At 37.6% G+C, this 24744-nt stretch overlaps 1 protein-coding gene across 2 annotated transcripts in view; it reads left to right on the top strand.

Annotated features, from left to right (window-relative positions):
• The window catches only part of Khdrbs2 (KH RNA binding domain containing, signal transduction associated 2), a 393692-nt gene that overhangs the window by 223506 nt on the left and 145442 nt on the right, over nucleotides 1-24744 (top strand). For both annotated transcript variants that reach the window (XR_005974643.1, XM_041656192.1), the window contains exons 5-6: nucleotides 17808-17935; nucleotides 22867-23065. Coding sequence is in view for 1 of the 2 variants with exons in the window: in XM_041656192.1 (XP_041512126.1) it covers nucleotides 17808-17935; nucleotides 22867-23065 (327 nt within the window). In the remaining variant the exon portion in view is untranslated. The remainder of the gene's footprint in view (nucleotides 1-17807; nucleotides 17936-22866; nucleotides 23066-24744) is intronic.

Genomic DNA, 24744 nt, shown 5'->3' with positions numbered 1-24744 from the left:
GAGAATTAAGATGCAACAAAGTAGAATTATCACAGATAGTCTTCCCAGATAACATATCAGCTGTCACCTAAGAAACTTGCCAAAGACTGCATTATCCCATAGAGAGAAATACTGTGTGGTCGAATAAGTATATAACTGACTGTTGATGTGTTTTCTTGAAGGAACTACAGGCTTTAAGAATTTTCAAATATGGGTCTCTGTCTCTAGCTTCATCCATCGCCAGATGAAGGTTCTATGGTGATATGCAAGATATTCATCAGTATGACTATAGGATAGGGCCATTTCAGGCTCCCTCTCCTCAGCTGCCCAAGGATCTAGCTGGGGACATCTCTATGGACACCTGGGAACACCTCTAGAGTCAAGTCTCTTGCCAACCCTAAAATGGCTCCCTTAATTAAGATATATACTTCCCTGCTCCCATATCCACCCTTCCTCCATCCCAACTGTCCCATCGTCCCTTCTCACTTTTTTCTTCCCATCTCCCCTTACCCCCACCCTACCCCCACCCCCAAGTTTCCAATTTTTGCCTGGCAATCTTGTCTACTTCCAATATCCAGGAGGATAACTATATGTTTTTCTTTGGGTTCACCTTCTTATTTAGCTTCTCTAGGATCATGGATTATAGGTTCAATGTCCTTTATTTATGGCTAGAATCCACTTATGAGTGAGTACATACCATATTCATCTTTTTGGGTCTGGGTTACCTCACTTAGGATAGTGTTTTCTATTTCCATCCATTTGCATGCAAAATTCAAGATGTCATTGTTTTTACCGCTGAGTAACACTCTAATGCGTATATATTCCACACTTTCTTTATCCATTCTTCCATTGAGTGGCATCTAGATTGTTTCCAGGTTCTGACTATTACAAATAATGCTTCTATGAACATATTTGAACAAATGCCTTTGTAGTATGATAGGGCATCTCTTGGGTATAATCCCAGGAGTGGTATTGCTGGATCCTGGGGTAGGTTGATCCTGAATTTCCTGAGAAACCACCACACTGATTTCCAAAGTGTTTGTAAAAATGAAATTCCAAGAAAGACTTTAGGTAATTTTCTCAGTGATGTGTGCAGAGGGTACTTAAATATAGCAGATTTATAACCTTTATCTTTCTATTTATAGGTTAACACTGTAAGTAAAATGAATCGCTAAAATATATTGACTTTATATAGAAAGAAAAGTAATGGGTCTAGATTCTACATTTTCTTTTAAATTATTGCTAGTTTCAAAGCACAGATATGCAAGACATACAGATAAAATAATAAAAAAATTATTAAAACAAAAGTGAGTGATCCAAAACTCAAATACACACAAAAACATTTTTTCTGTACAAAGTTCTGATGCTTGCTTCGTATTTGTTTGTACAATTGGCTTTTACCTTCTATTAATATTGTTCTTTGATGAATTACTGATGTTCTTTACATACTGTTTGTATATAAGCTACCCTGAGCTCCATTTTCTTATTGATTACTGTTTCTTTGTCTTGTTTTTGTCATGACTCCTTTTAGATTCAATTATTATATTTTATGTGTATGAATGTTGGGATGGATGCATGTGTGTGCATTCCATACATATTTGCATACAGAGGTCAGAAGAAGGTGTCAGCTGCCCCAGAATTGGAGTTGTGAGAGAATATGTAGTGGTGCTGGGAACAGAACAGTTTCTCTGCAAGAACAAGAAAAGCTCTAAACTACTGAGGCATCTCTCCAGTCCATGTTTGTCGATGATGATGTTTTGTTTTTTAATCCTAGTTGGAAATCTAAATGGTAACAGCCTTTCTGCAGTGTACTGGTAGTTTTCAAAAGTTTGAACTGAGCATTGCTATAATGTAGGTTCTGCATGCTGTGACTCATCCTACTAATGTGTAAATGCAAAAAAAAAAAAGAAGAAGAAAAAGAATGTTCCAAGCATACCCATAGCAATTGTACTATACAGTAATGATATATACTAACAATCTACAGCCGTTCTACAGATCTGAACAAGTATTTGGTGAAGCTCTTCACTGAGAGGAGGGAAACTATGGCAGGACGCAGCTCTATCAAAATTTGTCCCAGTGCCTGTGCCCTAGAATGCAAGGCAGTTCTTCAGTAAAGAAATTGGAAGCCGGACGGTAGTGGCACACGCCTATAATCGCAGCACTTGGGAGACAGAGGCAGGTAGATCTCTGTGAGTTCGAGGCCAACCTGGTCTACAAGAGCTATTTCCAGGGCCAGCTCCAAAGCTACAGAGAAATCGTGTCTTGAACCATACCCCCTAAAAAAAGAAAAAGAAAAAAATTGGACAACATTGCTACATTGTGCACTCTTTCATGAGGGATTTTGTTCTCTGTTAAGAGTTTCCTTTGCCAACTCTTACTGACTGGAGCACATGCCATATAGTATGTCAAAATTACTGGTATCAGCTGTTCAGTATGTACACATTAAGGATAAAAGTCAAATTTGATGTTCAATAAGATAAAATATGACCAAATAATTTAATCTGACATACTGATTCTTTAAGTTGCCTTAACATATAATTCTAGAGCAAAAACAAACATTTAGTTTGAAAAGATTGCATATTTGTTGAGATTTTCTCATTTCCCTTCATTTTCTTATGTGTTCTAAGATCAGAAAGGTTTATGTCTAAGTCTTTAACCCCTTACTGTCCAGCTGTTGGCATTGGTGCAGGCTTGCTTTGGCCAAATAAAAGAAAGTAACAGAGGGCTGGAAGGAGAAAAGAGAGTGTTCTGGACAACTCATATGCAAGACCTGCTGTTTTGTTACCCCTCCCCATCCCCATGAGCCTTCATTTGCTTCCAGGGATCTTCTACAAATGGTTGCTTCATTCAGATGTATTTATTGAAACCATCTGAGTATCTAAACGTTTGGGGAAAGTATTCAATTCAAGAAAACCTTTTATACTATTTGAAAGAATGATTACTGTCCTATATACAGGTCTATGTCAATCAACAAAGCAACCAGGGTGGCCTTAAACTTCAAAATATTTATTTTTAACAATCAGGTTTAGGATATCATTTTATCCTAAATCTTTTTTTTTTTTTGAAAAAATTTCCGCCTCCCATTTCCCTTCCCCTCCTCCTACTCCTCTCCCCCTTCGCCTGATTTTCTCCTCCTCTCCCCACTCCTCTTCCCCTTCCTCCCACTCCATTTCCCCTCCCTCTGGAGTCTGAAGAGCAGTCCGGATTCCCTGCCCTGTGGGAAGTCCAAGGTCCCCCCCCCCCACCTCCATCCAGGTCCAGGAAGATGAGCATCCAAACAGGCTAGGCTCCCACAAAGCCAATTCATGCAGTAGGATCAAAACCTAGTGCCATTGTCCTTGGCTTCTCATCAGCCTTCATTGTCCGTCATGTTCAGACAGTCCGGTTTTATCCCATGCTTTTTCAGTCCCAGTCCAGCTGGACTTGGTGAGCTCCCAATAGATCAGCTCCACTGTCACCGTGGGTGGGTGCAAATCTTAACATGAATAGAGGTAAGAGTTAGTGGAGATGGCATGGTTCATTGTTATGTTTGCTATTATCCCCCAATATATTACTAGAGAAATCTAACAAGAAGGATCAATCAAATGGGCTTCAGTGTGAACCCAGGTCCTAATGAGAGATGCAAAGGTGGCAAACATGTAATGTACTGTCACTGAAACATGATGAATGGCGTTGATTCTGTAATTTGTAAATAGAGCTCTGAATGAACTCTTGTTCCTCTGCACTGTCTTTCTGGATACCTGTATAAAGGAGGATGCATTGGTGTAGAAGAGACAGTGCTCTCATCTCTCCTCTGCCTGTCTCTCTGTTTCTCTCTGTGTTTTTGTTTTCATAAGCATACATATGACTAAAGTAGTTTTGAAGAAATATTTGTGAATATATTATCTATGTAGACTGTGGCATCCTGCTCATATTTTCTACATTCTTCAAAACAGTAATTTATTTTATGAATAATATTTTCTACTGAGGGGTCATGATATAACACATGTCTTTACATAGTTGTCATGAGTATCCTAACACATATTTATGATTCCTTCTTGATTATCTCAATTAAATTTTTTTGCATCTGAGGCAATACTTGAATAGCAATATAGCTGTTATTATGAAAAATATTAAAGTAAAAATCAAGGAAAATATACGTAAATTAAATTTATTAAAATTTATTCCAGAAAAGAGAAATCATACTTCAACAAAAATCATTCTGAAATAAATGAAACTTGACCTCCTGTTATATTTGTGTTTACTATGACATTGAATTCAATTAAAGTGCAGATGAAGTTGTAAGATGTATGAATGAAGCTGGGCAATGGCTCTAGCCTCCTATTGGCTAACTCTCACATCTTGATTTAACCCATCTCTATTAATTTGTGTTCACCACGAGGTCATGGCATTTAGCATGTCTGACCTGGCATCTCCATGGTGGCTCTCTCTCAGACTCTGCTTTCTTCCTCCCTGAATTCAGTTCTGTATCCCTGTCTACCTAAGTTCTGCCCTATCACCAGGCCCAAAGCAGTTTCTTTATTTATTAACCAATGAAAGCAACACATAAACAGAAGGACCTCCTACACCACCTGTCTCGAAAAACAAAAACAACAAAACAAAAATGTATGAACAGTGCAGATGATGGGGACAAGAAAGTTACATAGTCTGCTTCCTGGCAATTCATGGCATGGATTTTAGTGTACTCAATATCAGGGCATGTTTACTTCAAACCTTACGTTTCCCATATACAAAGCACATGCTCCACCTGCAAACTAAATTCATTGCTTCTAAGTTTATAAAAATACTAGCAGCTTTGCAAACAAGGTGATCTTGTTTTGTGTTCATGAAATGTATTCATCGTAGAAAAACGCTTTTGAAGAATGAAGATGGTGCCAGAGGTGTGATGTGGTAATACAGCACGCACAGGAGCTGTCAGCAGCAATACTTGGCAGTGCCAGGAAACCATGGGAATAATGTGGATACTATAGCTTTGAAGGAAGAATTTTGATTCTCCTTGGAGGTCACAATAAAGGCAAGAGTGCTCCTGTATTTATGATTTGCTGGACCAGAAATTTATTTATAAATCTAGCTCCAGAATAAAGGAAGTCTCTGTGGAAGAGTCCTTTTGGCTGGTGTATAACAAGAAGAGAATTTGTGATTTCCAACACATTGTACAAATGTGCTCGGGACTTAAAGTTTTAGACTATACATACAGAAGAAACTCCCAAATATCACAATTGATAAGTAAGGTTGTAAGTTCAAGGTATGGCAGGCCAAAGAGAAGTCAGCAGGAAATATTAAGATCCATAACAAAGAGAAACCCAGTGACAACATGCCTCACTCTGGGCTACAGAGGAGAAGCAGAAGATTTTTTACAGTCTAAAAGAGACTTTAAAACATTAATTTTTAAAATTGCCCAAGTCCAAGTAAATAAAAAGAAGAAATGGGTTTAATAAGATAAGAAATATGCTATAAAAGATTCAGACATTAAATTTAGGAAACAAAAAATCCAATTTAAAGCGAAACGTCTGTAGAATAGGTAAGCGATACTGAAGGAACAAAGCTGAGGAGAATGTTACAATCCCCAGGGCAGCACTTGCCGTGTGTTCTCTCATGAACGAAAATTCTGGAAAAAAAAAAGTCACTTTGCTATGTGTCTGTCAGAAGTTCAAAGTTGAATCAAGAAAATGAGGCAGCTTATGATGTTAAAATTCATCTCATTAATAGTGTTCAAAATTAAGAATTAGTTAAGTTTGTTATAGTGTGGGCCATGAAAGAAAAAGAACATTCTTAAGGGTTGGGAGAAAAAAGTCACTGGACTTACAGAAGTGTCACCAGATAGAAAATGTAGAGAGAGATTGCCTTCTCCAGAACCAACAGAAATGAAAGTCAACTTTCAATTCAACATAAAATTAAATTTAGGTATAAATAATGATATTTTGTACCTACAAATAGGAAGTTAACCAACTGCAGAACATCACTGAAGAAAACTATGACTACTATATTTCAACCCAAAGAAAATTACATAATGGAATGCAAAATACTAAGCATTGACAAAGATGGGGACACATGGTAAAATCTAAGCAATTGAGTTGAAAAATAATCATAAGACTAGATGGAAGAATTCTTTTAACCCTCTGGAGGAATATATAGGATGTCACTGAGATGACAAACTAAAAATGGGGCAACAAGAAGAAATCTATAGATACCACTGTGGGAGTATCCTCAAGGTAGGTTGCTTGTTTAAATTATGTAATAGAACATGTTGGCTTTGGAGCCTGTCCTGGAACTAGGTCTTGTAGACCAGGCTGGCCTCAAATTCAAAGAAATCTGCCTGCCTCTGCCTCCCAAGTGCTGGGATTAAAGGCGTGCACCACCACTGCCTACCTGTTGTTTCTTAATTATACCAATGGGAAGAGAGAGAGAGAGGGAGAGAGAGAATGAAAGGAACGAACAAATAGAAAACAGGTCTGTCTCAAAGAAAGGGCTATTGTTATAGGGCAGTGTGTGGCAATGATGAACTTCAAGACCTCTCTTCAATTTCCCTCAAGAAGCCAAGAGTCATTTAATGCTCTATGATTCCCTCAGCCTCCTTTGCATCTGTGTTTCCTCACCATTAATCCACAACGTTTTCTTTTTTCCATAATATGTCTGAGAGAATTCTTGGATTCTGTGTTAATTTTACTTCAATGTAATTTTCCTAGCCTGTTTTCTAGTCATTGATGACGATGACACAACCTTTGTCAACTTGAACTTTTAATATCTTTTAGTTTAATACACATTATAACATCATTTACCAAATTTTTGTTCATTAATAAATAAAGTTTCAAAAACCAAAAGAAAAACCTGGCAAAGTTAAATTTCTATGTTGACAAAGAGAGGCATATATGTGGGACTGCACAGTTTATGGTGAATTCTACATCTTCAGTTAGATAGCTGTCATTGGACACGTTCCTGGGTAACCTGTGTGAGAAACTGTATGAGACATGTACTCTAAAATGGTATTTACTATTTAACTAATGCATACCTGTCAAACAGTGAGTCCTCTCAGCTACTTCCTTTGGCATTTTTAGTGATCACTCTAGCAATTTTCACAATTTAGCGACTAAACTTTTTGAGATATCAAATTATTTTAACCCCCATTAAAGATAGTTAGTTACATGGGATAACATAAAGACTTTCAAAGGTTTGTTTTGTTTTGTTTGCTTTGTAAGATGAAGCCTCTCTATGTAGCCCAGCTGACTTGAATTCCCGTCCAAGCGATCTCCATCTTCTGAGGGATGAGATTAAAGGCATAAACCACCAGGCCTACTTGTAACTGTTAACCGTTTTAACCCTAGCCTCTCTAATGCCTTTGGTTCATCCCATTCATTTCTGACTCTTCTACACAGTTATCGACATGGAGCTAGGAGAACAGGCTAGTTCAAGTAAAGAAAAGGGGATTGTTATATACAAAGCAATGCCATTTTTCTTGTTCTGGTTTATCTCCATGTCCTCCTCCTTGTCATGTTCTGTGACCCAGGGCTTCTAGGCAGTCTACAACTGAGGAGCCTGCAGCACACTGGCCTGCTCTGCTCATGGTGGGAGGACACAGGTGACCTGTTCACCTGGTTCTTGAGATTTTCCTCTGTAGCCTTTTATATGTTAAACAATATTTCTCTGTACTTATTTTTCTATGACTTTTTTCTTCCTTTCATGGATGTTGATTTTTTGTCAGATGCTTTTATTTTTCCCTTTATGAGATTGTTTATTTTAATTTATTGCATTATAAATTGCTATTTATTAAAAAGTTATACAACTCTACATTCCTGGGGGAAAAGCTCATTTCTGCTTGCAACTAATTCAAAAACTTCTTCATCTTTTGCTATTTTCTGGGAGTATACAATATTTCTTTGTAACTTCACTAATTAAGACAAGTAAAGTTATATTTTTAGCTTGTTGGAAAGTTTTTTGAATAATATAATAAGTATGACATATTTCTGGGCATGAATTATTTTAATAATCTATTCTTAAGATATTCTTCAGTGATTTTATTAGTTTTGTTTTATTAGTAGTTCAGACATTTCATCTAAATTTTTAATTTAGCAAAAATTTGTTCATAATCTTTCTTTGTGATATTTTAATGTGTAGAAAAAATGACATAATTTCTTATATTTCAATATTAGAATTCATGTTGTTTATTTAGTTAGTTTATTTATTATCTTTGGTGTTCATTTTAAATAATTTCTGTTTCTATGGCCTTGATATTACTACCTTTTATCCGGGATATCTATTCTTCTGCAGTTTCATTTTGTGTATTTTTTAATTGTAGAATTTCAATTTGAGCATTCTCTTTCATATCTAGTAAGTTGGCGGTTTCATTATATGAAATACAGTTTATAACTGCTGTTTTAGTTGCCTTACAGCTAACGCCAACACTGGTGTCTGTTCTGGAAAAGTTTCAACTCACTGGGAGTTTGTTGTTGTTTTTCTAGCTTCCTTGTTGTAGATCACTCCTCGCTGATTCTTTGCATTAAAATAAAGTTATCCAGTCCATTCAAGTTGAAGAAAAGAACTTTTTTTTATGAGCCAGCGGGCTTCCTGGAATGTTTCTGACAACACAGTTTTATCTAATAACACTGTGAGCTCAGGTCTCCTCTGGCTCTGCACAGTCAATTTCCCACCTGCCCGCAAATTACTAAACCATCCTTCATTGCTCATTCTGCTGTAATGCGAGCGACTCAAGTCCATTTCTATCATACCCTTACTCACATTTTTGTTTCTCCTGCTAGACCTTTTCTGACTCCTTACAGTGTCTTTTGATTTTGGCAACATATTGTCCGTTCATTTCTCATTAACTCCAGTCTGTGCATTCAACATTTCTACTATCTTGGTCATTGCCTGCAGTCTTCATGTCCTTTCTTTCTAATTGTAAGTGATGATGTACCCAAAGGTGTGCTTCCTAGATGAAGAGGAAGATGCCAGGATATTGAAACAAGAATAAAGTGAAAAATGGATAACTGAATATTGATGGGAAATGTAAGGCATTTAAATACTTTTACCTGCTTGTGACTTGCATTCCTCATTTAACCCCTGATGCCATAAATGTGGGTATCAATCCGTTATATCCTTCATCAAGTTAAAATTGTAAAGATGTATTTGGATTAGATCATGGTGTACATTGGACTGCTTGGAAATGAGATCCTGTGAAGGAGGCTTTATTAGTGTCCCATCATGATAATTTGTTTTTAATTGAGAAAAGGAAAAGAAAAGTTTCAGCCTCCTCCCAGCCTCCCATTTCCCTCCCCCTCCTCCCACCCTTCTTCCCCTCCCCCTACTCCTCTCCCCCTCCCTCTCCAGTCTGAAGAGCTATCAGGGTTCCCTGCCCTGTGGAAAGTCCAAGGTCCTCCCCCCTCCATCCATGTCTAGGAAGGTGAGCATCCAAACTGGCTAGGCTCCCACAAAGCCAGAACATGAAGTAGGATCAAAACCCCGTGCCATTGTCCTTGGCTTCTCATCAGCCCTCATTGCTCGCCTTGTTCAGAGAGTCCGGTTTTATCCCATGCCTTTTCAGTCATAGTCCAGCTGGCCTTGGTGAGCTCCCCATAGATCAGCCCTTCTGTCTCAGTGGGTGGGTGCACCCCTCGTGGTCCTGACTTCCTTGCTCATCGTCTCCCTCCTTCCACTCCTCATTGGAAAAACATATAGTTATCCTCTTGGCTATGGAAAGTAGACAAAATTGCCGGGGAGAAAATTGGGATCTTGAGGGTGGGGTGGGATGGGGGTTAGGGGAGATGGGGAGAGAAAAGTGAGAAGGGGAGGATGGGGGGAACTTAGGGAAACAGGATGATTGGGATAAAGGAAGGTTGGATAGGAGAGCAGGGAAGCACAATTCTTAGTTAAGGGAGCCACCTTAGGGTTGGCAAGAGATGTGAACCTAGAGTGGCTCCCAGGAGCCCAAGGCGATGTCCCCAGTTAGTTCCTTGGGCAGCTGAGGATAGGGAACCTGAAATGACCCTATCCTATAGCAATACTGACGAATATCTTGCATATCACCATAAAGCCTTCATCTGGTGATGGATGGAGATAGAGACAGAGACCCACACTGAAGCACTGGACTGAGCTCCCATCATGATAATTAGCTGAGAAGTATTCAGCTAGCACCAGGATTATGCATGTAGGAACACAAAAGTAACTGTTTCTCTCTGATTTCTACATAGTGACATACAATAAATGCTCCATCACATCTTGCTGTGGCTTGGTCACTCAATTTTATATTACTGTGAACATTCCATTTTCCACATATACCAGTCTTCCCATTCACCCTAGATGAAATCTTAGTTCTTAAAATGTTCTAGTGCTCATGAATAAAGGTGCTTTCAAACATCCTTTTGCTGGTTAATGTGTGACCATAGTTTTTGTCTCACTTCGGAGGATTAAAAAAAAAAAGGTATACTTTCTCTACTCTAAGGGTAGAATAAGTTCAGTTCTGTAGCAAACATGAAATCATAATGCGAAGTTGTTGTTTTAAATCATCTCCACCAGGAACCAACATTTTCTGGTGTTCCATGGCGTGGTATTCTAAGACTTTTGGATTTTTCCAAATTTTAATAGGAATGTACTGGTACAGTATTGCTTCAATTTGCAGCTGCCTGGCAGTATATATTGTCAAGCATCTTATTAGAGGCTTATTTCCCACTTGTATGTCTTCTTTGCTGAAACGCCATGTCCAGCCTTCTTCACACGTCCTAACTGCTTGTTTTGGTCTCACTGGTTTTTAAGCATTCTTTGTATCTTGAACAAAACAGTCTTCTATCAGATATGCTTTTATGATTTGCCATGTATGTGTCTTTTCTTCTCATTCTTTTGTAGTCATGATAGGTTCTGTCCTTTAGCCTACATTAACTTTCAAACTGCTTGTAATAACCAAATCATTATTTGCATTAATAATTATTATACATGTAAACTCTTTTGTTGTGTTTAGACAGAACTTGATAATTCATCTAATGCTAATTTATGAATAAAGATATTATATCCATACTCTAAATAGGGATAAAATATATTGAAATATATTGAAAGTTTGCTAGATTTCTAAAACCAGGTACTTTACAAAAAATTTAGAGAAATAATGAGTAATTTGTGATAGCTAGTTCTCTGTCTCCAGAGACCTAACTTCAACTATAAAAGTATCAATAATTTTTAATAAATAAGGGGTAGTATCTAAGTGAGTGGATAAAGTACTTATGTAGCATGCATAGATTCCCCAGCATATCATAAGCCATGTATGTGACACACCCTTAAGATCAACGCTAGAGACATAGAGAAAAGATCAAAAATTCTCTTTCTTCCTTGGCTAGATAGTGTATTTGTAGCCAGTCTGGGATACATAGACCTTGTATATATTTATATACTATCCCACTGAGACTAACTAGTGTTGCCCATTTATGCATGGTAGTGGGGTCATCTAGTGGAATGTGGGCAAACTACGAATGACCTCTGTTCCAAAGAAAATTATCCTTCCTCCTCAGGTGGCCATCATCTGCATAGCTCCTTAGCTACAGGTTGGATCTCATGAGCTAGTCCCCTTTCACATCGACATTTTGAGTGTCTACGTCTTGCAAAAGCCTTTTTTGGTATCCAAAGCTAAAATAAATTCATTCACAGTAGCTATTGCCTGTGCCATGTGGATACGATAGTTTTTCACAGTACTTGTTAATCCCAAAGATGGGAAGAGAAAGACTACTTACCCAAATTATCCTGGCCAAATTAATTAAAGCAAGCAATTCATTTAAGCAAGCTTTTGTATTTGTGTTTAACGGTTACCTCCCCCTGAGCATTGAACATAAGGAAGACAAGGCTTTATTAGTTCAGAGGTAGGGGTTTCCAAATGGGGAGTTTGGAGGGCAAAATGCGCAGGGTTACAGGAGCAGAGCATAAACTTAAGCTTGTCATATCAAGCTCCTGACACAAAGACATGACCGCAATGTGGTCATAACAATGTAGTCATAGCAACGTAGTAATAACAACCTTTTGAAACCAAGGTAGGGTAGCAAAATTGTTATAAACAACTTTTCGAAACAAAGACATGGTTGCTATTTCCTAGAACAGGCTGTTAAGGTTACAAGTGGGGCAGAGTTTAGTTCTTGAGAAACAGATTTAATTATACTCAGGAATGAGTCTACTTTGTCTTTACAATAAGATGTCTTTTAAATCTAAGATGGATGCAGACTGGCACATCATATTTCTCCATGTACTGTGGCTCTTACATTCCTTCTTCCCACCTCTTCTAGGATGTTCCCTGAGACATGCAGCTGAGGAGACTTCTTACCACTCAGTCACTTACTTTCAGCACATTGACTAATTAGAAGTCTCTGCATTAGCTGTTGCCTACTGAAAAAAGAATCTTCTCTGACCAAAGCCGAGAGGCCCAAAGATGCATGAGTATAAACCTAATATTTAGAAAGTTTACCACTGTGGCCATTAAGCAAAACAATAATTGTATATCCCCACCACATAACCAGGGCCTATTACCTCCCAGCCATAGTAATTTTTTTTACCATGTTTAATATATCAGAAGAAAAATTCCAACTGTGGAGTAGGTTTCAAATTCAGTAAGATTGATTTGGTTAACCAATAACATCTTATAATATCTATAAATTTTGAAACTGAATTATAAGCTACAAAACATCAAAATTTAAGGAAAAAATACTTTAGAATTTCCCTTGTCTTCAAAAAGGCTGGAAACTGTAGGGTTGTTGATAGCAGTCACCCACATCAACCCTGTTTATAAGTAGAATTTTTACACATTTTTTTCAAACTATGCTTTCCACTGTGATTTTTCACTTAAGAAGATTTGGAGGCCATTGGATTGTTATTATAAAAAGTGTTTCAAAAGTGTTTTCCTTATAAGTAAAAGTTGACTTAAATATGATAAAGGATTAATTAAAACCTATTTTTATTTAAAACTCAATATGGTGCCCATATCATGTGCTTGACAACTTGCCAAGAAAAAAATAAATAATATTCTCATTTATTCTTTAAGAATTTCATATGTTTTATTATATCCACCCCCTTTAATGAGATTCTCTCCCAATCCCCTGTCTCTTACCTCCCTTTTCCTTAAAAAAAATAATAATCTTGTTTGTGTTGACCAACTACACCTGTGGATGGGACCTGCCTTAAAATGTGGGCAATATATCATGTCATTCCACTAAAGAAAACTGACCTATCTCTCTCGTCCTGCAACAATCCAATGCCAATAGCTCCTTGGCTATTGGTGGCATTGTGTGTCTGCTTCCTCTCCTTCATACTGGAATTTTGTATGAATTTGCTAAGAACATTTAATGAGCAAGCTTATATTGATTTTGACTTTATTTTGATAAACAGAACTTGGTGTTTGTAGCAGCTCAAATCTGACATCTGCAGTTATATGAATATTTTTTTAGCATCCTTCATCTGTCTTGAAGTGATAGCTGATTTGTGAGACTTCCATTAAATTAAAAATCTTACAAAAATATTTGAGTTCTTTGTTGTTCAATTCACAGATCTTTATAGGAAGACCTCATATGTCAGTAGCCAATGTTTTATAAAGAAAACAAGAAAAAGAAAATAAGCCATTCTAATAATCATATAATACATGCATTCAATCTGTTTAGTTATCATCACAAGTGTTCATGATTTTTGAATAGTTTATAATAATTTTTGATAACAGTAAAATATATTTGAAATCAGAAGTTGACATCAATAGCAATTCAAGGCTCAGAGTCCAAGCCATCTTGAATTTCTGGTATTGTTTTCTTTGATGAATACTATTATAAATGTTTTAAATGAACTTAATACAGAATCATCATTCAGCAGATTCTTAATAAATCTTAATTTACCTTTCATTGACTATAGTTTGATAATAGTTTTCTGGTTTCTAGTGTGAGCTGACGAAAGCTCATTCTGTGCTGACTCAGTGAAGCTACCTAATATTTGTCTTATTAAATAATCTCTGCTAGTATTTTTAAAGTTTTCTATCCATTTCAGCTCAGTTATAACTATGATATTGGCTCAAAGCCCACATTTTCCTTTTATTTAGTTTTTACTCTTTTAACACAGGATGGCCTTTAACTCATAACCCTCTTTCTTTGCTTCGAAGGTACTAGAATTTCAGGCATGTGCCACCACATGCAATTTCACTTTCTTGCTTATTACTGTGGTTTGTAGAGCTTGATATTTCTTCCGTTCTCTTTGTTATAACCCGGAAGGATTAAACTATACGTGTCATTTTTTGTTTACATATTGCTTACATTCTTGTACTTATTAATTAGTGTGTGTGTGTGTCTGTGTGTGTGTAATACATATGCAATGGGCTGGTACCATGACAATCGTGGGGAGGGAGAGGACAGCTTGCAGGTGTCAGTCCTCTCCTATCACCATGTAGATCTCCAGTATTGCTAAGGTTGTCAGGCTTGGCAGCAAATGCCTTTATCCACTGAGGCATCTCATCTGCCCATGGCCACAGTTATACATGAGTGGCACCAGGGCCTGCTGAGTCTTAATGGAGAGGATTTGGCAGAAAAAACTGTCCCTGACTGAACCCCCAGGTTATCTATTAACACCTGCCATTACCTGCCATCTAAATGTAAGTTAAATAATCTTCCCAATTTGTATTTTGGCAAAATGCCACCACAGCAGATGGACAAGATTGTATGTAACTGGAAATTATGCATATACATTTAATATGTGGAATGTGCACATAATTCCTTTCTAGGAACAGCCAAACATCCTCCTGCTCCCAGCTATTTAGTGTGCGTACTGTTTACACCATATGCCAGCACAATGGGAGGGCCTTAACTGAGAGGCAAAAGGGAACAATCATACATTACATGGAAACTGTTTCATAGAGTAAATTTATCTCATTCAGGGGAGGGAACATATGCAAAGTATTGTGAGTATAAATGAGATTATTTCAAGTAATATATTTCCAAAACCAATTTTGGTATTTAAAAAAGGCAAAACAGTTTAGAAATGATAGAAAGAAAGAAGTGTGTTACTTTCTACCAAGACACCCTTAAGCTTTTAGATGTCTATTTCTTTTCCTCATATCTCATCACATTCATGCAAAAAAGCAACGTATTCAGTGCCACCATAATTCTCTGTACTAATGAAATTGTTCTATTCTCTGTCTCAAAATAGTTCTAATGCTTGCCTACCTCTACGAGTCTTTGCTAGTTTCCCATTAACTGGTGCATTAAGCAAGTTGTATTTTTGCTTTAAATTCAAAGTATTGCATTTTCCAGTTATTGGTAGTGAGTCTAATATTCAGCCTTCTATAGCCATTTTAAAGTAGGAAAATGTCAGTCACACTGACTCAGCCATAGTACAGAGTATGAATGGAACACCTTCCATCAGCACTAATACAATTGAGGTTGCCCAAGCTCTCAGCTCTGTGATTTTAGGAACTCGATTTTGTCAGAATTCTATATTTCCACTTGAGTCCTCGAAGAAGCGAATGATAAAGTGGATTAAACATGGAGGTATTTTATTAGAGAAAGTGCTCTGTGACAATGTCGAAATAGTTCTGGGAAAGAAGGAGGACTCTCCCAGACAATATCTGAAACCAAGGAAAGAGAAATGTGAGTTTCTGGACTTCTTTGATGTGCTGAAGTAAAAATATAAGTTCAGCAATACCGAAAAGGAGTCCTCAAAATACAGGAATCCAGTGTCTCCTTGGAATAGACTTAATTTAGCATCATGAGCTGCGAGAAACTCTTAGCAACATGGCCTCGAGGATGTAGTATTTCAGAAGGCAGCAACTGCAGCTCACGGTCAGTTACACTTGTAATTACATGTCTCCATTCTCTTGGTCACCATAAACCTGGAAAGTGATTAATCTCTTAAAGGGAACATTTCCCACTAAGTCCATAAGGAATCCGCTTGTATATTGTCAATAGTGCCTTTGCTTACATTAAGAATTATTCTTTGTGTTAAAATATTCATCTAACCAAGATTGATAATCTTTTCTAGTAAATAGAATTTTCCGGAGCAGCAAAACAGCCGTGGCACTGAATTAGTGAGCTCACACATTAAACAGAGATTCAGTAAATGTTTCAAACTATTTGATGCCTGGATATTTTATTCAGGTGTACTGAATTCCATCTGAGATGGCACCCGACACAAGAAATAAATGATAGCATGTAGTTCCAACTGTCATCCAGATGTGTGGAGAATGGCTGTTTCAGCTTGCCTCTGAAGCTCAGCTCTCACATCCTATGCTGACAAACCATTGCTGCTCCTGGAATCCTTAGATCAAATCAACACAAGATTTTTAATGGCTTTGGATCCCAGTTAATTATCTTTTATCCTGGGAACAATAGATTTCTGAGATTTGCAGGCAATGTTTCAGGTCTCTATCTGCCTGACCAGGAGAATAGAATGGCTATCCGGCATCTCAGAAAGGATGGCAGAAAGGGCAGAGTGACTGGAATCTCCCCACATGTTCTGCCTTCCAAAAACTGAATTAGATTTCCATACCTTGTGGTATAAGTTTTCCCAATGCCAAAACACTCAAGTTCCAGTAAGCAAGCACTTTCCTGTCACTTTAGCTATGTTTTGTACTTAGCACAAAAGTTCCACACAGCCAATGCCAGGTGAAACTTATTAGAACTTTCAGAGCATGGATCCAGGAGAAAAAGATCATATTGGCAATTTGGCACAAATAACCAACTGCTCTGTTTTATATTGTTCCACAAAGGTGTGTGTATGTGTGTGTGTCTGTATCTGTGTCTGTTTCTTTGTCTAAGTGTTTCTATGTCTCTATATGTGTGTATATATATATATATATATATATATATATATATACACATGATATGATGAGGAAATAATTAAAACTAGCACTTTTTATTAAAGGTTAAATCCATCTATAATGACTCCAACCTACTTTTTCGTTCTTTGTAAATGACTAGCTGAAGAATAATAGCAGAAGTTTCACCCAAGCCTCTGGTTGTGACTGTAACATTTGATTTACACTTAATGAGGATAAGACGCATAAGGAAGTTCCTTGGCTTGAAAATGTTGCAGGCCAGGTTATTTGGTGGGATTCCAGAATTTCTGTGTCTGAAACAAAGCCTAGTGCTGGACATCATTTTAATGAATTTAAGACAATCTCACCTGCTCTAGGTCTTAGGACTGTCCCCTTTTGAACTGTAACTCAGGAACTGTTTGAATAGCATGCACTCATACTCCCTACATATATTCACCCAAGTGCAGTCTATTTTCCATAATATTGATGTTGACAGTTCTAGCTAAGGTAACTTCCAGTGTACTACCTGCTGCTACTTTCCCTCTTCAGATAAACTGTAAAATAATAGTAAAGAGAATTGAATCCAGTGTCATGAAGAGTAATTTCTTGATGAAGGAATCATCTTCATTTTCACTACACAATAAAAGGCTTGAAGAGATTAGTGCCTTCTTTAGCATCATTTCCGGGGTTTTGTACATAAGAATCAGGAAACAGACACAGTTGTTTTGTTTCTTTTGTAACACATTAGCCTAGATTGACCTAGAAATCAGGATGTTCTCATATAGTCCTTGAACTCCTGGGAGCATCCTTTCTACCTCAGCTCTTGAGGTACCAGGACAAGCACTTTGAGGCAAGGCATGCAGGTAGTCTCTGCTCTGGCCCCACAACATTCTGGTCTTGATTTATATTCTTCAGTTTTGAAACACTGGTGACAAAACTTGGGGTCCCTCACATGCTAGATGAATATTCTGTCTCTGGATTGAATCCTGAGCCTTTTTCTTATTGTTTGGACTGTGTGTTTCAGGGCTAAGAAGCCAATGTCTTATAGTAATTCATCATGTTTATTTTGTTTTCCTTCTAGGATTACAATGATGAAATTCGCCAAGAACAGCTCCGGGAATTGTCTTACTTAAATGGCTCAGAAGAGTCTGGCCGTGGCCGAGGTCTTAGAGGCAGAGGAATCAGAATTACTCCCATAGCTCCTTCAAGGTACATGAGTTCTCACTCTTAGTGGATTAACAAAAATGAAGACTTTAGGCGTCTGCTCTATGTCAAAATTCCAAAGAGAACTAAACAATTCATTAACACTCACATAATAATATGACAGTAAGTCTAGATGCTTAAATAGTACAAAACACAACAGCCTCATCAATACTCACATCATAACAAAACAGTAAGAATGGATGGTTAAATAGCATACAAGAAATGGCACACATTAATTCATCACATTTTTTGAACTTGAGATAAGTACTTTTTATAAACTTTGGAACAAAAGTTGGGTGGGCCAAGTGTGGTAGCCCACATCTTTAATCTCAGACCTCAAGAGACTGAGAAAAGGGATCTCTGTGATTTCAATACCAGCCTGATCTCCATGGTGATTTCGAGGCCAGCCATGGAGCTAGTTTCAGAAACAAAACAACAAATGTAAGGGAGAATGTTAAAATGTTACCTAAAATAATAGATACATTCTGACTGCAGAATTCATGAATTTGAACACTTAACAACTATTGTTAGAAACTAAGGTGGGAACCCGAGATTCTCTACTTCCCTCTTCTGTCCCCAGGATTAGGTCACAGAGGTTACATAGTCCTTTGCTTTTTTAAAACCAGAAATGATAGAAAGCTGCACATTTTGTCCATGCCATATATGGTTCTTGAAGGGATATAATATTGTCAGTTGACATATAAATGAATTGAATATATCTTCATCATGTAAGAAGAAAAGCTCACTGTGGCATCACTAACAGCATAGCTCTATAAAGTTCATGCATATATGTGGCTTTGCAAAATCCTTGATGATAATTTTTTGTTTTGTAGGATTCTGAATTAATTTTGAAAGCTCTAAATAGAATACATTAATTTGCCAAAAGGCAAAGATGCATGCATACTCTAATATTCAAATCAGAGACCAAACAGCAGTGAACTCAGAATAACATTCCTGAACATCTATTTCAGAGGCAGAAAACAAACATTGAAAAGAAAGGCAAAGTGGGAAGTCTGGGGTCATAGTATCAAATGCCTTCCAGTGATGCTGTAGCTGTTACTGTCTTTGGTTTTCTTTTTCTTACTTCCCCACAAGTTCAACAGCTTTTCCCACCTTGCTGCCCATTTCTATTCTGGTGCCCTACACTCTGCCTGGCCTCTTATCAGCTATCTTAAAGCAGAGTCCAAATCATAGCCCAGCACTAGTAAAACCAGGAGCCAAAATCAACCTTTTTCTGTTTAAAAGTTGTAACACACACACACACACACACACGCACACACACACACCTCACAATCCTCACACACAAGCTGCATAAGCCATTTACTCATTCACTTTCTTTTCTGTATAGCTGGCTAATATTTGTAAAGGACAGACTATGAATATCTGTCATGATAAAAGTATAAGATAAGCTAACTTATTCTGCAATTTCTTCCCCAAACACTTCAATCATTATCAATACACCACTGATTTTTCCATTTAATATTTTAAAATCTTACTTATTTTTCAGAAAAAAATTAAGGATTCCAAAATAGAATATTCAGCAGTTAGCTTTATACATAAATCGATGTAGAAATTTTGGGACAATTAAATCTACCTGAAGAAAAAGACCCAAAAACTTTTCAGAGCTTTTGTTCATACTTCATCCCAAAAATTAAAAAGTAAACATTGTACTAATTTTCCAGGTCTTATCCTTACTGATAAAAGATGCAACATTTTACATGAGACATGTCTTTTATAAAACTTGCATTTCTAGCTTGATTTTGTTTGATTCCAAAGTAGCATCCTTGCAAATCATCTTAAATAGGTTAATGCTAGAGTCTGAACAATAAAACCTCACATATTTGTGGTACAGAAATGTTATTTTAACTATTAAGCAGTTTAGCAGGTAAATATTAACTATATATTTCATACACCAAACAAAGCAACATATCTTCGGTATTCCTTGAGAATCTAACTACTTAAAATAAATTACTTATCTTATTATGATATCTTAAAAGCATCATAGTAATAGAATTTGTTCTATTACTAACATAGGGGACCAGATCTTGATGGAAACTTAAAGGAGAAATGTTTCTTTTGACTCAGAGTATTTGCCAAAATTTGAATGGACTTAAATTTTGGTAAATCTTTATTCCAAAGTTTTAATTCATTTCTTAATCAAATAAATAAAGGAGCACTATTAATACTAAGGGCAGATTTTTGGATGATTTGGGGCCAACACTAGAAGTAACATATAGAACTGGTAGATTATAAAGGGATGGACCCGTATCTGTATTTTGGAAAGGATCTCAGAAATTGGCATGATGATAAGAGTTTGAGCAATCAGCTGTGTTCAAGGCTAAGAAGTGGTGAAAGAACTTAAATCACAACTGGGGAAACAATGAAGACAAACCCGTGACCTGAGGCTGGCAGAAATGAACAGCACTTGAAATACAGAGAGACAGAATAGAGAAAAGAATAAAGTCCAAAGAAACATTTTCCAGATAATAGTTCGGAGAAGTTTTAAATATAACTCAGGAGACACAGGGTCATGGGAGCTATAAGAGGAAATTGGTAGGCTGTGGGCTTGGCAGGCTCAGCCAAGTGTCTTCCCAGAGTGCTGAAAACAAGAACTAAAGAGATGACATTTGGTTCAGAAATGAACATGAAGAGAAGATTAAATGCAGAAAATGCTCTTTGAAGAAGTCAGAAACTGAAAGAATACTGCACTGGGGATTTAGCCCTGGACAGTATCCTAAAAGAGATGCTGCATGTTTTAGGTTGAACGGGAGAAAGCCATGGTGTTAATACTGCCAGGAAATGACAAGACATATAAGAGGGAATGAGACACACTGGAAGAAGTTTTGCTAAGATTGGGTCTAAGAGTTAGTTGAAGAAGAAATGTAATGAAAAAATCGGAACCAATATGAGCATGAAATAATTTTAAAGCAGAAATATTATATAGATTTAGAAATCTAGGTACCTCTCAATCTGAAATATATTATTTTAGGTCTAGGTAATTGAAATATTTACCTACTATGATTCATTGACATAGCCAGCACATGTAGTTTATTATCAAAACATGTACATTTTGATAGCATTAAAATGCTAAACTAAACGAGAATTATTACCCTTGTTGTCAGACCTAGGAGTATGTTACCATTGAGGAACCAGGCACTTGGAGGCTATATTAGTGACATGTCTTGTCATAAGCTAATATTCAACAGGAAGCAACTCAACAGAGGAAAGAACAGTTATTTGATTCACAGTGTGAAGGGGATACGTTCATCATATTTGGAAAGGCCCTGTGGAAGATGGATCACTGTGATGGGGACCTGTGACTGGGAGAGCTTTGCTCTTTGTGTGTCCACAGATAACTAATTCCTCCAGTAGGGGTCCCCATCCTACAGATTCTAGAACCTCCCAAGACATCACTAAGAGCTGGGCACCATGTGTTCACACATTTCACATATAGACAGCTCAGGAGCTCGGTGGAGGAGAGGGCACTTAACAGGTATCCTAATGTCATCCAATAACATTAGCTTGTCAACCCAGCCATTGCACTTGAAACTGGCACTGCGGGTTTGGGTCCTTTATGGACTTGGCTCTAGGCTACTGTTTTGTATAGTCTCTACTCATAAGCTGGGTAAGCCAAGAATTCACTCCCAACACTCATTTTCTGTTGACCGAGGTTTCTGTCCTGCTCGATCCTGCAGCCATCAGCCCCAAAGAAACACAGAGAGGCCTACATTAATTATAAACTGATTGGCCTATTAGCTCAGGCTTCTTATTAACTTTTATAACTTATATGAGCCCACAATCTTGTCTGCGTTAGCCACATGGCTTGGTACCTTTTCTGGTGAGGCAGTCACATCTTGTTTCCCCTGTGACTGGATGATGAATGCAGACTGAATCTTTTCTCTTTCCAGAATTCTCTACTTCGTGCCTGGTTGTCCTGCCTATACTTCCTGCCTGGCTACTAGCCAATCAGCATTTTATTAAACAAGTACAAGAAACAAATCTTTACAGTGTAAAACCATTGTCCCACAACAATTTTCTTCCAGGATGAAAGAGCCAGTTGATGGCTGTTCAGAGCAGTTTAACCCATGCTTCCATTGATGGCACAGCTGAATCCTATGATCATTGACATTCCAACAATCATCATTTTTCTCAAGGCTTAGCATTCCTACTGATAACAGTGCATTCTAGAGGTCAACTTTCAGACAATGGACAGTGAAATGACCAAGTATTTGTCTAAAGATTTCAGGTGAACATCCTTTCTAAATGTTTCAGAATGTCAGAAAAATGGCTGCATCCTTTGCTCTCATGCTTTTGTTCAGATCACTTTTGTTTTATGTGGTAGAAAACATTCATTAGACTTCTCATTGCTGAGCACTAATTCAGCAGCCCTGAGGTTACCTAGTGAAAATCTGCCAGTGACTTCACTATCTCCGGAGATAATAGTGTGATGTAAAATTCAAGATACTGTAACTGCACAGTGGCATCACTCTGGCCGGAATGTCACATTTTATTGATTTTTTTTGAAATATGACCACACTGGAGAATATTGTCAACAACTCCCAACATGGAGATAGTCTACACACACACACACACACACACACACACACACACACAGTCTCACATGTAGCCAACATAATACATCTCAGAAAATTGTCTGTTTGTTCTTTTAAAGTCTGGAATATAGTCAAGAAAGATTTCAGTTTTCTTTTTCCATTTCTTTTTTCTCCTTTTTAAAATTATATAATTGAAAATATCAAAATATATTTCATGGCTTTCATTAAATCATAATACTTAAAGAAATATGCTTTAATGTGACTCAAAGCACTTTATGTATTAAATAATATCTATCAGAAAGAGACTTATATAGATGCAGTGAGCTGAACACATAATTTCTTGTCTTTCTTTTCTTTCATCTACTTCTCTCTTATTTCTCATAGGGGCCGTGGGGGTGCTGTTCCTCCACCACCACCACCTGGACGCGGTGTTCTTACCCCTCGGGGGACCACTGTTACCCGTGGAGCTCTTCCAGTGCCCCCAATAGCCAGAGGTGTCCCTACACCTCGTTCCAGGGGAACAGCAGCTATACCAGGATATAGAGCACCCCCACCTCCAGCCCATGAGGCTTATGAAGAATATGTAAGTACCCCCAAGAAATCTGTGCTGAGGAAGAATTAAATTTACTGGTTCAGAAAGTAAACTCCATTCCATAAAAGTAGAAGGTAATGTCAGTTGTAGGGCACAAATATCATTTACAACAGAAGTTAAGCCATAGATTTACATGTGAACACTTAGGAAAAAAATTTCATCAATATCATCATTGCAGTTCATATGACATCAACTCTACTGAGGTGTTCCCATCTTTACAAATTTTGATCAGCTTTCAAATTGGAAATAGTTATACATTATTGCAAGTGTGGTATGAATTGTTTGTTCATAGAATTCACTTGGAAGTGAATGAACATTAAGGAAAATGAATAAATATGAGCATCAATGTATACACTGTATGCACAGATGGATAGCCTCCCATTTTCACGACTTTCACGTTCATTGGCCATTTGAAAGATATGTGATTGTCATCCAGAATTGAAATGTATAGTGTAAACATGAAATGCAGGTCTTTCAATACCCTCCTCCCATTCCTCTGTCTCTAGAATTTTATTCTTGTGGAGAACCCAGCAGTGTCTACTCCACCACCTCGTTCAAAGGTCCCAGGGACTACCAAAGGTTCTATTCCACCAAAGTTCCTCCTGAGGCACACATGAGAATATTGGGCTTGCTTATAGCCCATGGTGAGGTGTTACTAATAGGAGCAGGGGTGACTCTGGAGCAGCCACACTGGAATGTCTTTATCCAGCATGGATGGTGGCTTCCCTGTAGCTCCATAGGTGGGATCTCTTTCACCAAATCATCTTAAGGCTGTGGAATCCAGTTCACCACCCCTAAATCCGCATGCAATTAGAACAGAATTGCATACAATTGGCTTAGAGAAATGAATGGCTATTCAGGTAAGTTTCCAATATAGCCCTTCTTCCCTCTCCTTCTATGAGAAAATGTCAGCACGCAGCATATCCAGCTGTGGTTATCTTTGTAAAAACACAGTTGATCTTATGAAGATGGGGGTTACTGTCTCAGGGGATAATGCTGTGCAGCATGAACCCTCTTTATGTCCAGATCATCTGGTATCTTCTAGAATCCTCTGACCTTGCTAAGAAAAGTCACTAGTCCAGGAGCCACTGTGTTATAGTCTCTCTGTTTCTGCTGTATTATGAAGCTTGGAAAGAGAGTTTCCTGCTCATGTCCTGTGATTTTGTAATCTCAGGAATCTACCATAATGATCCAAACCAGATCATCATGCAATAAAAAAGGGTTATTGTTTGGGGTTGGAAAGATGGTTCAGTAGTAAAGAGCACTTACTGCTCTTACAGAGGACCTGGGTTTGATTCTTTGAATCCATGACAGTTTACTAGTCTCTGTAATTTTTGTACCATGTAGATCTGATGTTCTCCTCTGGTCTCCAAAGGCACTGTGTCATGCCTATACATACATGCACAAGCATTCATACACGTAAAATAAGAATAAATGGATACATTCAAAGTATATCACAAAAAGCATGTGTATCTTTAATTGTTCTACTATGCTCACCCTGTAACCTAAGTGATGTGGGAGTGTCATATATCAATCTGTTGATTTCATTGGTTAAGCAATAAACTGCTTGGCCCTCATAGGTTAAAACATAGGTGGGAGGAGTAAACAGAACAGAATGCTGGGAGGAAGAGGAAGTGAGCTCAGACTCGACAGCTCTCCTCTCAAGGGCA

The sequence above is a fragment of the Microtus oregoni genome, unplaced genomic scaffold, assembly GCF_018167655.1.
Source record: "Microtus oregoni isolate MIOR12 unplaced genomic scaffold, Mior012 000007F_ref0000211, whole genome shotgun sequence".
Classification (NCBI taxonomy): domain Eukaryota; kingdom Metazoa; phylum Chordata; class Mammalia; order Rodentia; family Cricetidae; genus Microtus; species Microtus oregoni.
The sequence above is the reverse complement of the archived record's forward strand: the minus strand, read 5'-3'. Positions and strand labels throughout refer to the sequence as shown.